A 16,708-nucleotide genomic window follows, 5' to 3' on the forward strand; every position below is an offset into this window, starting at 1 on the left:
TTTTAACTGTGTAGGAGAACGGAAGAGGAAGCCTGTGTGTACCAGAGAGTCGGATCAGCTCACGGTGTCTGACCAGCGATGTGATCGAATTCCCCAGCCTGAGCCCATCACTGAGCCCTGTAGCACAGAATGTGAATTAAGGTGCACTCTCACTCAGCCGTGTGTATACATTACATCATATATTTATTGTTTACTCCTCTTTCTTTTCACCTCTTGCCATAAGTCCTTCTCTCAGCAGCCTGTAGTAGTTTTTTTAAAAAATAAAAGGATTAGCAGTTGCCTCTTTGTCAACCAGGAGGGATTGACATCCAGCAGCTGTGTTTTGAGAGGCACTTTCCTACATTTTCGCATGTCTCTTGTTGGATTAAATCAGTGCTAACTTTTAAAAAAAATGCTTAACCTAATGTTGGAAAAAAATCTCCCTGTGCAATATAGTGCCTGAAATTTGCATCTGCCTGGATCAGAAATGCTCGGCACCATCCTACAAACAGCCTGTAAAGAGGGAAAAAACATATGCTCCAAGCAAGAATGTAACTAAGACTTGGATTTATCATCATTTGCTTAAAGTGAAGAGTAGGCTTAAATGTAGAGAGGGTTTGGGGCTGTCCCCAGACAACTCCTGGTGAGCTGGAATTGATGGAGCACGGCCTGAATCATTACGACCCATTTTTTCCTTTAGAAAGCAATCTGTTTTCCTTTCTGGAGCTTAAATATGGTGGCATTAAGCGGCTGCTGGTGAAGCAATTCAGATGGCTGCCTTTCCCGAGGGGTTTCTCTGGCGGTGTCAAACCCGGGGCTGTTTGGGGGCTGTATGGGGGCTGTGGGTCGGGTTGTCGCGGTAACAGCTGTTGCCATTGCAACAGGTTGGAAACTTGAGAAGGGGAAATGCAGGAGTTTGAAAAGCGGGCAGGGATGTGAGCGCTCCGCCATTCAGGAGCTATTGACTCCAAATCCCCTTGATCTTATTCTTCTCCTGGCTGTGCTGAAGTTTGCTCTCTCAGCTTAGGAGCAGGGCTCCCTGCACAGGAGCTTGAACAGCTCAGGACCCTCAGGGGCCATCACTGACTCCTTCCTTGGGAGTCACCCCTGTGAGGTGTGGGGAACAATCAGCTCCCGTTGACTCCAGGGTCTCCAAAGCTCCTTGGATCAGCCCTTGTGTCCAACATCTCTTGCCAGATCTGGGGCTGAGGCTGATAGAAAGGAGGGGTGTATCTCCAGGTGTGTCCTTGAGGGCCACCAGTACCAGCTCTTGCTGCCCATCTCAAGAAGGAGGCACCAGGTTGGGAATCTACTGTAGAATGGTTCAGGTTGGAAGCAACCTTAAAGATCATCAAGTTCCAACCCCCCTGCCCTGGGCAGGGACACCTTCCACCAGACCAAGTTGCTCAAAGCCCCATCCAGCCTGGCCTTGAACCCCTCCAGGGATGGGGCAGCCACAGCTTCTCTGGGCAACCTGTTCCAGTGCCTCACAGTGGAGAATTTCTTCCTAATATCTACATCTCCCCTCTTTGAGTTTAAAACCATTCTCCCTCACCCTATCACTCCAGTCCCTGATAAAGAGTCCCTCCCCATCTCTCCCATCCATCCAGAGGGAACACTCCTAATCCCTGCTGACACCTCTGGGGCTCATGTGCCTTGAAGAAAGTAGTTTCCTCACACTTTGGAGAGCTGAAACTGTTTTGCGGGCATCTTGCCTAGTGGAATGCCTTGTTGGACCTTTCAAGCCTGTGTGGGTCATGTTCTGATGCTGTATTTTTCAGCTTTTTGTTTTTAGAGGCCTAGGGGGCACTCCTGCAGGGGAAGGTGGGTTAGAAAGCCTCCAAAGCACTGTTCCTTGCTTGGTCACAGATTCTCCCCACCACCTTGTGTGGTCCTGCAGAGTTGCAGCATGGCTTTGCTGCCCATAAGAGAAACTTGGTGGCCGTTCCTTCCCCCCAAGGAGCAATGCCAGGGTTAATTGCCTCAGGTTTTTGGAAGCCACAAAGTATTGAGAAGTATTGTAAAGAGCCAAAACTTCCAGCTCGAGAGTGTATATTCCTTATTAATGTCGGTCACCCCTGAGCATGTTACCTGCAGAGTACCAGAGCTCTACAGCTCCTTCTGCCTCTTCTGATCCTCTCCCAGGCAGGTGCCTTTGTGTGGGGCCATGGATTTTTGCCCCACCAGGGCTGACATTTGCTTTCCTCAGGTGGCACATCGCGAGGAAGAGTGAGTGCACGGCCCAGTGCGGGCTGGGGTACCGCACCCTGGAGATCTACTGCTCCAAGTACAGCAGGCTGGAGGGGAAGATAGAGAAGGTGGACGACCGCTTCTGCAGCAGCCAGCCCAAGCCGAGCACCAGGGAGAAGTGCACTGGAGACTGTAACGTGGGAGGGTGGCGGTACTCGGCCTGGACTGAGGTAAGGGATGCTCGGTGGGATGGCAAACACTGTCTCCTCTTTGCTCAGGGGATGTGTCAGGCTATTTAGAATCATAGAAGCATAGAATGGTTAGAGTTGGAAGGGACCTCAAAGATCATCGAGTTCCAACCCCCCTGCCATGGGCAGGGACACCTCCACCAGACCAGGTTGCTCAAAGTCCCATCCAGCCTGGCCTTGAACCCCTCCAGGGATGGGGCAGCCACAGCTTCTCTGGGCAACCTGTTCCAGTGTCTCACCACCCTCATAGTAAAAAATTTCTTCCTGAAATATAATCTGAATCTTTTTTCTTCCAATTTAAAACCGTTTCCCCTTGTCCTATCATTACACCTCCTGGCAAAGAGTCCCTCCCCAGCTCTTCTACAGGCACCCTTCAGATATTGAAAGGCTGCTATAAGGTCTCCCCGGAGCCTTCTCTTCTTCAGGCTGAACAATCCCAGCTCCCTCAGCCTGTCTTCATAGGAGAGGTGTTTGCTAACAGTCTATGGATGTAAGTTGGCCACAGTGATTCTGCTTCCATTGCTTTTTTTTGTAGGACACTGTAGTCCAAATCAGCCTGGTACTCCTTATTTTCCACTGCAATTAATTTACTTTTAAGCATCCCAGTGTCTGTCTTCATCACGCTAAGCCATGCTGGCTGTCTTCTCCTATCAAAGCCAGCACCGCTGCCAGGAGTTGGGGAGGGCATGTTACCATCAGGAGAGGACTTCTGAAATTTGCTTCATTTACACCTTTTGGATTTTCCATGAACAAGAATATTCCTTAATGCAAGACTGGCACAGAGAGAATGACGAGCCTGGGACGTCCCAGGGAGGGCACAGTGAAGGGGAGCTGGCTGGTTAGAATTAACCTCTCCTAAATGAGAACGGGCAACAGCCATTTGGGAGAACTGAAAGGCAACACTTGTAAAAGTAACAATGGGGTTATAACCTGAAATGAATTTGTGAAACTCATTGTCACGAGATTTTATTAAGCTTAGCAAGATTGGCTTTTTAAAGGAATATATAAAGTAACAGCCTGTTACTTAAAGTGCAAATTGTTCTTCCGGAGGTTTTCTGTAGTCTCTTCACAGTCTTGACTGCAAAGAGGGAGAAAGGCAATAAATGGGCCCTCGGCTCTCAGCAGAGTGGCAGAAAGTATTAACTCAGTGTCTCCCCTTCCCAGTGCTCCAAGAGCTGTGGTGGGGGCACGCGGCGGCGGCGAGCCATGTGTGTCAGCACCTACAACGACGTCCTGGATGACAGCAAGTGCAGTCAGCAGGAGAAGCTGACGGTGCAGCGGTGCAGCGACTTCTCGTGCCCCCAGTGGAAAACTGGCGACTGGTCTGAGGTAGGAGCTGGTCACCAAGGTGGGGTCTTCCTGGGTCTTCTGCTGGGTCTTCCCACCCTGAGGAGCTGGGACCTGCGAAGAGATAGCTGGTGTCCCCGCTCATCCCTCCGGTTCTGTTTGTGCCCCGAGGCATGGTGGCACCTTCCCTCCTGCAGAAGGTCTCCCTGACCCTCTGCACAAGAAGGCTTGGGACAGGCAGCAAAGTCACCAGCCTTGTCACCGCTGGTCAAGTGGCCGTTTCCCTCCCTGCAAAGCCACAGGAGGTTAATTCTGCTCCAATCCTGCAGTAATTTCACCCCAGTTTTTCCACTGTTCCTCTGCAGCTGTAGAGAGAAAAAATAGTTCTGCCCTCATTTTCCCTTGAGGTTGTCCTCACGAGCCCTGGCAGCTCTGGCTGTCGCTGGAGGGCAGGATTTCACCCTGCTAAGGTCTTGCTCAACCCTCTCCCTGCTGTTTATTGCTGTTACCTCTTCCACTGCTGCTGGTGCCCTTCACGTTGCAACAAAACTGTCTCTTGATAAGCTTTTCCCTACGTCAGGACTGGGGATGCTAGAGAAACAGCTTTCAGAGGCTGCTGGCCACCTCTGTGGCCAAACAGATCTTGTTTCTTGCAAATCATGTTCTTTTAGGAAATAATGAAGGCAATTAAGTGGGAACGGGGATTGTTCTCTGCTAAATATTTGTTTTCTGGGTTGAGCTGCTGGCAGCCCAATCTACGCTGGGGTGGTGGAAGAGGCACTCATAGCTTGCAGGAGCTAAGACCCTTAACATACACACTCAAGAGCCCAGCAAGTTTTTTTTGCAAGCCTCTGGCACCCCAGTGTGCACAGCTAAAGCAGTGATATGTGTTTGCCCTACGTCTCACAGCTGCTGGAAGTAAAGAGCCTTCGTGGTTTCACTTTGCCCACGCTGAAGGGTCCCAGCCCAGCTGTGCTCTCCGTGCTCTGCTCTGGACCAGCTCCAGAGAGCAATCCTGTCTCCTTGCAAGATGCTCGTGTTTTTCCAGCGCATGTGGTTGTTTTAAGTTTTTAATCAGTGGTTGCAGCAGGTCTCAAGGTTTATTTTTCAGCACCGGGGCAGGTGCTGAGGTGGCAGCGTGTCCCCAGCGTCTCCTGAGCTTGTGCTTTGCTCCTGGCAGTGCCTGGTCACCTGTGGGAAAGGGCACAAACACCGCCAGACCTGGTGCCAGTTTGGAGAAGATCGATTAAACGACAGGTTTTGTGATCCCGAAACGAAGCCGGAGTCGGTGCAGACGTGCCAGCAGCAGGAGTGTGCTTCGTGGCAAGTGGGGCCGTGGGGCCAGGTACCACTTTGGGGACAACAGAGCTGCTGTGGGTCTCCCGGCTGGTGGGACCCGGGTGGTGGTGGCCCAGTCTGGGTGCTCCCCTTTCATCCCAATCCAGCGGGATAACTGTGTTAATTGATTAGCACACCAAAGCAGCCCTCTGTTCGCTCGGGTTCAGCGGATGGGCAGCAATAACAGTACCTGCCCTTTGTGCTAAATTTAATCTGTGTCGTGCTAAATTGGTTATGATTTTCAAAAAAGGGGTTTCCAAGGTTACGTTCTTAAATCCATATTTAGGCACGTAAATACACGGCCTAATTTTCACAGAAAAGCTGCTGCCATTGAATAGCTGTTGTTGCTCTTAACGTTTTGCAGTTTCTGGGTTGTTGAAGGTTTTTTTTTTTTTTCTATTAAAATACAAGTTGCTCATTTCTTCCAGAGTGTTCTGGCATCTCCTTTTCCACAAAGCTGTTAGTTCTTGACTTAAAAAAAAAAAAAACAAACCAGCAACAAATCCAGACCAGTTGTTCTAGTCAGACTTATTTCCCATCAGCAAAATTATTCTTTAGCCACTTGTGCTACCATGGGGCTGAACAACCAGTTTTAAGGGAGGATATGGTGCAGGTTCTACCAGGCTATGATTTACTGTGTGCAGCAAAGTAAATAATTCAAATGCTTGCACCTTCATTCCTGGGGAAGCAAGTGAAGCGTGTGAGGCTCCGGTGGATGCAGTGAATTAAAACTTTGACTTAATTTAAAGCTGAAATGCATGAAGTGGAGAGAAACCAGAAGGCAAGCTGGGGTTTATTTTTGCTGCTCATGCTGAGTGCCTAAACACAGGCTGGGCTGATGAATCCTTGCTAATGGAAGCAGCTACTCAGACCCAGCACTTCTTTCTCCCGTCCGTCCTCTCCCAGTGCACGGTGACCTGTGGCCAAGGCTACCAGATGAGAGCGGTGAAGTGTGTCGTGGGCACCTACCTGTCCGTGGTGGATGATAACGAGTGTAATGCTGCAACCAGGCCAACGGATACCCAGGTAAATCCTGCTGTCCTATCTCCATCTTTTGCCCCTATGTGTACAGAAGCAGCCAGGCTGCAGCTTCAGAGGATGTCTTGCTGCAGCAAAGGCTTGTCCTGAACACCAGCTCAAGCAGAGCAGTTTCTTGGTCCTCTAAGAGCTCATGAGCTGAAGAAGCAGCAGTAGATGAATGCAGGAGAGAACCAGAGAGCAGAAGGGTACACTTCCTTTGGCTTGCACGGTGTCTGGGATGCCTGGCTGCCATCTGGGCTCACTTGGCTGCAGAACTGGTGCTGTGTGGTACAAACGACAGCTAAGGGCCATCACTTCTTGTTCCCTGCATGTGACAATATAGCCTATGGGCCAGCTACAGTTCCAGCTGCATCCCTCCTGGCTGGATAAATTGATGAATGTTGCACACCCTTTGTAAATTTGCTGAAGAGGCTTTCCCTGCCGCGTTCGGTCATACTTGGAAGCAAACGTGTAAATTCCCATTTCCAACAGAGGATGTGTCCAGGGTGCCTGAAGGAGTTGAATAAAACAGAATGTGACCATCCATGTGTCATCTAGGAGAGCTGGGGTGCTGATGCCCTGCTGAGCTTCAGTCCTGCCTGACTTCACAGAGATTAACTAAGGGCACAACGTGTAGGAAAGGGGCTGTTCTTCCTGTGTACGGAGACCGATTGCACGCTATAGTCAAGGGGTAACAAACCCACTTGTCATCAGCCATGGCTTGGCCTGCACGTCTCCAGTGTAAGTGCAGTCACAGCAATGCGGAAATCATTTCTGCCATTTGTCAAGAGCCGCCCTCTCCCTCGCAGTGACGATCAGTATTAATTTCCTTTTTGGCAATGACTACTCGTAGGCTCATGGAGTAAAGTCACGGCTATTCATCATTTCTGCTGCCAGACCTCCCAGGAGGTCCTGAGAGGACCAGAGCCCTCCTGTTAGGCACCGTACCAAGGCTGAGCAGAGTGACATGCCTGTCCCCAAAACCTTGCATGCTTAGCGTGTGCTGGAGCTCAGCACGCGGATACAGGTGGTCTGGTGGGATGCAGGGAATCAAAGGGCTGCAATCAGCTCAGCAGCATAACCTTTACTAAGTGGGCTGCAGGTCTCACACTGAAGGGAGGGAGCTTTGAAGGGAGATAAAGTTGCTGCTTTGTAGATGTGTGTGTTCATACCAGAGCTCTCTTAATGAACTTTCATCTTTTGCCGCAAAAACATCTGGTTTTAATGCATGGAGATGGCACACGGTTATGGGGATCCCTACTGTAGAGTTCCAAAGAAGTCAAAAAGCCACCAAGGTTCTGCATATGAAGCCCTCAGGGGTATTGATGCCAAATTTTGCTGATTCACCAAGAGGATGTAAGGAGAAAGCCTGCCAACACGCAAGCAGTGCAGGTCACGGATTTTCAAGATGTAGTGTGTGGTTCATAATTACGTTGAAGATGAGGTGGTTTAGCTCTGAAACATCTGCAAATTATTTCCCTCTTTTCCCTCATGTATTTTGTGTGCAGGACTGTGAAATAGCAGCATGTCCTCCCCATCCAAATAGTCCCGAAGCCAAGAGATCCATATCAGGCATTCACAGGACGCAGTGGAGATTTGGATCCTGGACACCGGTAAGTGTCTGTCGTCATACTTTCAGGATTATTTTACAGTAGACAATGTGCTATTTTAAAGTGCGTTTGACCAACTTTTTGTTCCAAAGCCCTCGTAGTATATATCAGGAAACTTTCTAGTGGAGTGTTTGTTGCTCTTCCCTAGTGCTCCGCAACGTGCGGGAAGGGTACCCGGATGAGATACGTCAGCTGTCGGGATGACCAGGGCTCGGTGGCTGACGAGTCAGCTTGTTTCCACCTCCCGAAACCATCAGCCACAGAAGTGTGCACTGTGACACCGTGCGGGCAGTGGAAGGCCTTGGAGTGGAGCTCTGTAAGCATCACGCTGTCTCTTGCAGGAGAGCCTTATAGACCTTGTTGCAGGAAACGTGTTTCGTTAATCTGTCACGCTTGCCCTTTTATAACTGGGGAGCTTAAGGTTTTCTGCTGTTGGTTATTAGCAATAGGTGTCTGCCCCGTTTTCAAAGCTGGAAATGTGACTGTGTCTCCTTTTCCCACTGTAATGCAGTGCTCGGTGACTTGTGGTCAAGGTAAGGCAACGCGACAAGTGATCTGCATCAATTACAGTGACCAGCTGGTGGATAGGAGCGAGTGCGATCCGGACGACCTCCCTGCCACCGAGCAAGACTGCTCCATGTCTCCTTGTCATCCAAACAGCCATGACTACGGCAGGCCCATCCACCCTTTCCTCTATCCCGATCATCGCCTGAAACTGCACCCCGGAGGCAGCCCGAACCGAAACCGTGCGCATATACCGGGAGGCAATCAGTGGAGGATTGGCCCCTGGGGTGCTGTAAGTGCCCTGATTTACCTTATTTTGGCTGTTTGCTTGTTTTGGTGGGTTTTTTTTTCCCCCTGGGCTAATCCAGGCTTTCCTTAACATCACCATGCAGGGAAAAGAAGGGCCCCTGGGCTAATCCAGGCTTTTCTTAACATCACCATGCAGGGAAAAGAAGGGCCCTTCTCCCCACGTTCTGCTCTCTGCTCACAGGAGCAGAGTGTTGCAACAGGGCATTGGGTATCACTTCTCAGCTTCTTACACCTCCTGCCTCCAAGGCTCTGCATTCCTTATTTTGGTTGTTTGTTTGGTTTAGTTTTTTTTTTTTTTTTCCCTGGGCTAATCCAGGCTTTTCTTAACATCACCATGCAGGGAAAAGAAGGGCCCTTCTCCCCACGTTCTGCTCTCCGCTCACAGGAGCAGAGTGTCGCAACAGGGCATTGGGTATCACTTCTCAGCTTCTTACACCTCCTGCCTCCAAGGCTCTGCAGGCAGAAAGCCGACAGCATCATTTTCCATGATGCAAAGGCCAACCTCTGCTTCTTGGCTGCCTCCCGGGACGTTTACAGCTGTGCAGAGCTGTTGCCAAAGCACAGCCGAGACTTAGTGCCAGCTCCTCTCACCCCAACCAGTTTGCAGTGCTTTATCACGGAAGTCCCTAAAGGGAATTAAGCACAAATTGGGATGTCAAACACCGCATTAAGAGCAGCGAGGATTACTCACCTGCTTAAAACTAGGCTCACGTTTATTTTCATTGCTTAGTCAGCACCTAAGTCATCGCGCTGCTATTAGTAATAGCTGGGGTTTGAAGTTAATAATGCCTGTTAGCTGCGTTAAATTTCTTAGCCACACATTCCCACGGTGCGAGGCACTGGGAAGGAGCTGGGAATGCAAAATTATTCCAACAAAGCCGTGGGCAATTGTGTCTTCCAGTGCTCCAGCACGTGCGCGGGGGGGTTCCAGCGGCGGGTGGTGGTGTGCCAGGATGAAAACGGATACACCGCAAATAACTGCGACGAGAAAAGCAAACCCATGGAGCAGAGATCGTGCGAATCTGGCCCCTGTCCTCAGTGGGCTTATGGCAACTGGGGAGAGGTGAGTGGACCATTCATCCTGGGCTCCCTGCCTGCGCCAGGGGAAGGCTTTCATTAGCAGGTGGTTGAAAAATGGGAGAAGAGAGGGATATCGCGGTGACGTTTATTAGAAAGATCGGAGCATGAAAGGCAGCCTCTGATAAATGAGTGAGCCCTAGCAACTGCTTGGTGGTGTTTTCCTTTCCATTTGTCATGGGAAAATGTTCTTCCCAGGCAAAAGCAAATTCTACAAAAATTGAGATTTGATTTTTTTTTTTTCTTTTTAAGAGCAGTCTAGTTTAACTGAAGGCTTTTTTTTCGTAATAAAAACACTGCTCCATTCTAAAAATTCATCTGAGACAAGCGATTAGAGACATTAAACTCCCATATTGCGTTGGGTCTGGGAATATCATTGTGAAGCAGCATGAACAGCTTTGGGAAGAGAGAAGATGCCCCATCTGAGGCTCGTGCATCATCTTGGGGGGGTTGTTGGCCAGAGTGGGGTTGGTTGGGGACAGAAACAACTGCTGGGTCTCAAGAGGGGCTAGTGCCTTGAGCGACAGGTCATAGCAGTATTTTTGCTGCCCAGAGGGTGATTGCTCTGTCCTCTGCTGACTTCCAGTGCTCGAAGCCATGCGGGGCAGGGACAAGGACACGGCTGGTGGTGTGCCAGCGCCCTAACGGAGAAAGGTTTACGGATCTGAGCTGTGAAATCCTTGACAAGCCACCGGACAGAGAGCAGTGCAATGTGCAGGACTGTCCTAGAGATGCTGCCTGGAGCGCTGGTCCTTGGAGCTCGGTACGACCATAAACTCTTTCTCTTTGTGAACCGTTTTGTGGATATCCCCTAACAACAGATTTAATTTGCTTCAAAGCAAGGTGCTAATGCTTTGTGTCTTAAAACTGCACTTAAAGAGGATTATTGACGATATACTCAGAATAACACCTGTTCAGGAAGGGCTTACATTAGGGGAGCTCGAGTCCTTTAATTTAAAAGGCACTTTCTGCTAAGTAGCCACCTTTGTCCGTTTTATTACACTCTGCCAGCGCTGTGCATTATGAGTCTTGGTTCTGACTGAGTTCTTTGCATATGGATTTAAACCTGACATTTAAGCAGTACATTTCCACTGAAGTTAAATTGTTCTGACTTTCAATGGTAGTACTGCACGGTGCACCTACTGGTTTACCAGTCGCATGTTCTCTGCCAAAAAAGCAAGATGACAGGGGAAAACGTGTGCTAAATTGCATCGACTCCCAAGTGTGTACAAGTGTGCATAGATGTGTGTGTGTGTCCCTACCTGCCCCCACACACAGCTATATAGAAACCTGTGTGCATTCACACCCATGCTCTATTTCTGTTCCCCTGTATATATCGTATGAGCGTGATGTACTGTGCAAAGGCACCTGTAAGCTGTTCTCATGCATCTCTCTGGTTCTGGAGAGTTATTGTCTGGCCTGATTTCCAGCTGCTGCTCTAGATACCGTTAAGGCAGCAAGGGATCAGCAAGGTGGCAGAAGGCTTAAAACCCTGGGAGTTTTTCTAATACCAAAACAGTATTTGGAGCAGGTTTCTCACGCCGCTCCTTTGCTGCTGGAGGAGTCTGCTGCAGAGATGCTCTTGCGATGGCAGAGCAGCCCCAAGCCAGGGGACTGGGATGCTGTTTCGGGTCCCATGGCTTTGAAATTCCTGCCCAGAGCAGCACCAAGCCCTGGTGGGCCAAGGCGAGTGTCGCCTGGGGTGCTTCTGTCACACTGCAAACCATGGACCTGCCGGTTTTGGAGTCGCCTTCAAACAAATGTTGACCTTTATTGTGTATTTTGTTAGAAAAGCATTTGAAGAAGATTGAAAACAAACAAAAAGAAATTAATCTGACTCAAAAGCACTTTACAGGAAAAGAAAAAGAGGTCTCTTTGTAACGTATTGGACTTCCTTAATTGTCATGGTTTGAAAAATCATCGTGCTAAAACATAACCAGGTGCTTTCAGTGACGAGGATGCCTTCAGTAACACTCCTCGAGATATTTACCATACCTCAGTGAGTTACACAATAGCCATAAAACTGCTGAACTGGTGTTTATACGGTGCTTCACCAGTACAAGGGGCAGTGACATGAAATATTTCAATTGAGGTGCTAATGTATCACTCACACGCTGATACAGCTGGTGCTAAAGATGAGCGAGGTGAGCTAAGCAGAGCTAGAAACCCCTGCGATGGCTGCCCCACAGAGTTACTGGCTGGGGGTTGCTGCCAGCCTTTGTTACCTGGACCATTTGGAAGAACCAAAGGTGTGGAGAGAGTTGTGTTGCATTTTGGTGTTGCTCAGCATTCAGCCTCTTCTCAGCTCTTCAGGAGCAGGCTCCAGGGCTGCGCCTGCCCCTCTGTGTTGGAAATGCAGGGTGCAGTCCTGTGTTCTGGTTTGGGCTGTTGGTGTTTTTTTCACCCAGGAAAAATTCCCTTGATTCTACTAAGTCGTATAACCCTTGGTGAGTTGTCCTTGCTCGGTCTCCTGGGAGCGGGTGGGATGTTGGGCCAACAGGCAGAGGGCAAGAGCATCCCATCCTGCCTGTGGCATCTCCTCCCAGCTGCCGTGAGCCTTGCAGCCCCCTGGCCTCCCACTGGTGAAGGGGCTGCAGAGCTGAGCCCCGCTTGTTGCCACAAAATTGACTTGATTTTTTCAGGTCTTATTACAGAGGTGTCCTTCGGCTCTGACATAGGGGACCCCAGAGCTGTTTGAAGGCTGAATTGTAGCTATGGGGTCAACAGGGCTTCGTGTCCCTCCTGCTAAATACTCCACATGTATGTCTACCTCGTGCTACTACTGTAGGTAGTAACATCCAAATTTATTTTTTTTCTTCAGTGTGGTATCACCTGGATTTTCTTTAGCTCTGTCATTGGTTGCAAACATCATTCTGTAGCTGTACATACTTCATCTGTTGGGATGGAGTGTCACTACCATATTTTTTTTGGTCACTTTTGAAACAAGAGTATAGTATTAGCTGAAGCTTTTCAGCAGTATGGATTTATGTATTTATGTAAAAGTGTATTTATTTTTCCAATATTGTTATTTAATTTTATATAAATATTGCATACATTTACGATGTTTAATGTTGATGTTGAACAGTGAAAATTAAAGACAAGTAGAATGTAATCATAAATGAATTTGTATAATGATTTCTTGAGTCTTTTGCTAAATTAAGATCATATACTTAGTTTTGGTAACTTTTACTAAATTTTCTGAAATGGTACTGCAATGTTCCATCTTCTGACTCACTTTTCTTTTACTTGCTTTATTCTCCAACAGAAGCTGTCATTCTCAATAATTAAACAAACACAGTTAAAAGTGTATGAATTACAAACTTTGGATAACTAATTTCTTGCAAGCATCTGATTGGCTTAGCTTTACTCGAGTTTCAGTGTAATTAGCACTATAAAATGCATACAAATTAAAGCAGAGAGAGTCTGAAGAGTCCAACCCGCAGTCCTCAGGCGAAATTCCACTGGGATTTTATACAGTAAACAAGTGATTTTTATCTGGCTGGTTAAATCCAGGTTTTAAAGAGAAAATTAAATGAATAAACAGATTCTGTATGTAAATGATACATTTATAACAGGAAACTGATGAGATACCTTGTCGTTATAATGTATGTTCAAAGAGAACTAAGAGGAGGTGACACTTTTTATTTCCATGCTTGTTTAAGAACATGTATTTAAACACTGCGGAATTTGTACGCCATGTGATAGACCTGACCTTTTTATTAAAATAATGCTTTAGAAAACACACAGAGACTTGTCACCAGGGTACAGAGAGTGTTTTTTCTCCTCTGAATGCCTTATGGTATGAATGCAGATCTCCATCCACCCTCTCGAATACCGAGAGGAAATCTCGCCATGTTCTCCAGAACGAGGGAGATGCTCACAAAGGGTATTATCCATCACTTCACTTAAATCCCGAGGCTGAACCCACTTCTCACAGAGCAGAGCTGCTCTTTGCAATAATCTCCGTGAAATTTTGGTGCTGTCGAGTTTACCATAATATACAGCTGTATCCTGAATGTATGAATAATGCTGAAGTCACTTATCGCGTGCTTCTCGTTCTTTCCAAGTTAGGAAATGGGCACAGATAAGGTAAAACAATTGTATCTCACAGCACTGTGGTGAGTCCTTTGGGCTTCAGTGCGCTGGGATGGTAATCATTTGGATTTGACCTGTGGAAAATGGGTGGGTGGCGTTTTGGATTTGTTTTTTTGGTTTTTCTCCTAAAAAGTATTATGATTTTAAAAGTAATCTGTGTCAAGTACTTATTGCTCTGGGGTATCAGAAGTTCTGGCTGCTAATGCAAGGGTTGTGAAGCTCTTAGCACCTGCAAAACGGCAGTGGGTGCTTCCCAGCTCTTTATCAAATAGGCAGAAATGCTGGTATCTTAGGCTTTGAGGGCCTTTTGATCTAACAATGAAGAATTGGAAGCCTAGCACAAAATAATTAGAATATTAGCTGGCTAAGCTCCAAACTCTGTTATTGTGGATGTGAATTCAGGTTTGGGTTAGGACAGTGATACCATATCCAGAGCTGGAAGCTGGTGGCATCGATGGCTTTGCAGGGCTCTTTGGCCTCACGTGGGGATGTAGGTAGCAGTGAAGGGGCTCTGGACTCGGTGGGAAGCGGGAGGACTGTCTGGCCAACATCCATGTCAGGGAGCTGGTGCTCAGGAATTTTAATCTTAAAATTGGTGTCAATGGAAAGTTCAGGTTATTTGTATTTAATTCTGCCAAAGCCCCAACACGTTGTTTGTAAAATGCCCTCCCCGTGAAGCTGGCTGAAAACAGGCTGTTCAACAGCAATATTCTCCATGTCGTCATTCTGGTAATATTCTTAGCAGGCAGGATGTCAGCTCTTGCTAAGGCAAAAGTGATAACCAGGGGCAGATTTGGTTGCAAGTGTATATAACTCTGCTGTTCTCTTCCTCCCTTCTGCAGAAAATGAATTTGCTGTGACAGCAGCATTACTGAGCTGCTGTATGATTCTTTACACGTGTTTTTGCAATATCAAAGCCATCCTTGAAAATGAAGTGATGGGCATGCTGAACTCTCCAGTCACTCAGTGATGCACGTTGCTTTTTCTGTCCTTCATTCATATGATGTTGGTTCAGGCTCTGAGACTGCGGCAGCAAGCCTGTATTTCTCTGTAGTGCCAGGCATTATAAGAAAACTAATAAAAACAATCCTACCCTGAGAGCCTGTTGGGGAAGGACAGATGTTGCCGCAGCAGAGGAAGGCTGCACATCCAGTCCCAGCTCCCATAACCTACCCAGGCAGAAGGATGTGCTTGGGCAGCTTGCACGCCTTTAGAAAAGCAGGTAGAAATAGGTGAAAGCCTTGGTGAAGATTGAATCAAGCTGATCCAGACCATGAGAATGAGAACTTGGTAGCCCTGTGGATATCCCCGGCCGTCTGTCTGAAGCTGTCTGTGTCTCAGAGCTGTTTACTGTAGGCTTAGGCTGGCCCACCAAGGCTGCTGTCTCTCTGGGGCTCCTGGCTGTCTCCCCTCCAGCACCAGTCAGACCGACTGACTCCAGGGACTGCCGGTTCTGTGTGCTGATGAAAGGCAAGAGGTTGTCTGCTTTGGTTCCCCGGTCAGAAAAAGGCCTTTGACAGTGCAAGGCTCTTTGCTTTTGTTTAAAAAAAGCAAACCAGACACGTTTCAGCCCTTCCCTGTACTCCCTTGCTGTGTGTCACCCCCCCAGAGCATCCCACCGCTGGTGCCCAGCTTCAGCCACCCTCCAAAACTGCACGTCCCTGTGCTGGGATGGGCAGAGCTGTGCCAGCTTTCTTACCATCCACCTGTTTGCTGACTTGTGCCCTTCTCAGAGCTCCTCCCAGAGGGTAATTGCAGTTGGGGTTTCTCTTTGAAGAGTTTCAGCCTGTTGCTCCTGTGGGGCAATGGTGATGGATGCTCCTGTGGCTCAGAGCCACAGCTGGTGGCTCTAAGCTGGTTACATGTGGGTGAAGCCAGTGGTACCCAGCTGCCTGGTAGAGGAGCATCACTTTATTCCTCTCTTACTACTCTAAAATCTCCAATATTTATTTTCCTTTCCATTTTTGTTGTTTGCCTATCATCACCAAACATCTTTATCATCACCAGATATCTTTCATTGCCACTTCTGTTTCTCCTTAAATAAGGAGAACTGTTTAAGTGGATTTTTGCTCTTGGTTCTACTGTCTCCTCTTCACTGGTATTGGTGCTCCATGAGCAAAAAAACAACAAATGATGCCCGTCTGCTACACTGCAGGTGAGGGACCACCCTGTGCCTGCACCGATGGGCTTTGCTGGACCAGCCCCTTGCAGGGCTGATTTCCTGCAACTTAATGCTCAGCTGCTGCAACCCCGACTCCTCCCTCGCAGGCACCCCTTAGTCTTTGCACCCTTTGCAATCTGACCTGATCTTAGTGTCTTTTATTCTGAAGTAAAAGGACTGGGCAGGAGTGTCCCCTCTAACCTCCCTCATCCAGTGCCTGGATACTGGGGAAGAGCCAGGGTAATGAGCTGCAGAAAAGGGCCAGTCTCTGCTCTCCTTCAATAGCCTCTCCGACCACCACTGCCAGGACAGAAGCGAGCTGGACCAGTGGCTGGACTCAGGAAGGTTATTTTCTTGTATCTCGATTTTTTTTCTCTTTTCCATGCCCTCAGATGCTGCACCTTTTCCCAAGTTCCTCAGGGTGCTTTCCCAGTCAGAGCAGGTAACTCCAGTAGCATTCACTGGTGTGTGTTACAGTCCAACCCATGCTTCTGTCCTCACTTATTGTAACATACTTGCCTTTCTCCTCCCAAAGGAGTACAGTTGTTGTTTGGCTGCATTTGGTGGGCCTTTGGTTGCCTTTTCACACATCCTCTCTTACACACTTTCTCTACCAGTTGACCTGAACTTGAGCAAGTGGTGGGACTGCTGTTCAGCGGTGACTGGCTTCAGTCTTCATGTCGTGGTTGGCCCATACGTGGCTGCTGGCTTTATAAAGTCTGCAGACCTCCTGTATATGTGTGTATGCACGTGCTCACACACACAGGAGAAATAAAGCAATAAATAAAAGGGCAGTTGCTGGGAACATTTGTCTCCCAAAGCACTGGCTTCAACGCGGTAATTGAAATATGCGTTAGACCACAGGAGACATGTTAGAGCAGTAACACACT

At 48.2% G+C, this 16,708-nt stretch overlaps 1 protein-coding gene across 6 annotated transcripts in view; it reads left to right on the forward strand.

Moving 5' to 3' along the window:
• Positions 1–16,708, forward strand: part of ADAMTS9 (ADAM metallopeptidase with thrombospondin type 1 motif 9) — an 87,861-nt gene that overhangs the window by 39,082 nt on the left and 32,071 nt on the right. For all 6 annotated transcript variants that reach the window (XR_001412577.1, XR_001412578.1, XM_014946783.1 and 3 more), the window contains 10 exons: positions 15–141; positions 2,189–2,399; positions 3,582–3,746; positions 4,885–5,049; positions 5,949–6,068; positions 7,571–7,675; positions 7,821–7,988; positions 8,184–8,468; positions 9,387–9,548; positions 10,149–10,325. Coding sequence is in view for 4 of the 6 variants with exons in the window: in XM_014946783.1 (XP_014802269.1) it covers positions 15–141; positions 2,189–2,399; positions 3,582–3,746; positions 4,885–5,049; positions 5,949–6,068; positions 7,571–7,675; positions 7,821–7,988; positions 8,184–8,468; positions 9,387–9,548; positions 10,149–10,325 (1,685 nt within the window). In the remaining 2 variants the exon portion in view is untranslated. The remainder of the gene's footprint in view (positions 1–14; positions 142–2,188; positions 2,400–3,581; positions 3,747–4,884; positions 5,050–5,948; positions 6,069–7,570; positions 7,676–7,820; positions 7,989–8,183; positions 8,469–9,386; positions 9,549–10,148; positions 10,326–16,708) is intronic.

Source organism: Calidris pugnax, unplaced genomic scaffold (assembly GCF_001431845.1).
Source record: "Calidris pugnax isolate Ruff unplaced genomic scaffold, ASM143184v1 scaffold81, whole genome shotgun sequence".
Taxonomy (NCBI): Eukaryota; Metazoa; Chordata; class Aves; order Charadriiformes; family Scolopacidae; genus Calidris; species Calidris pugnax.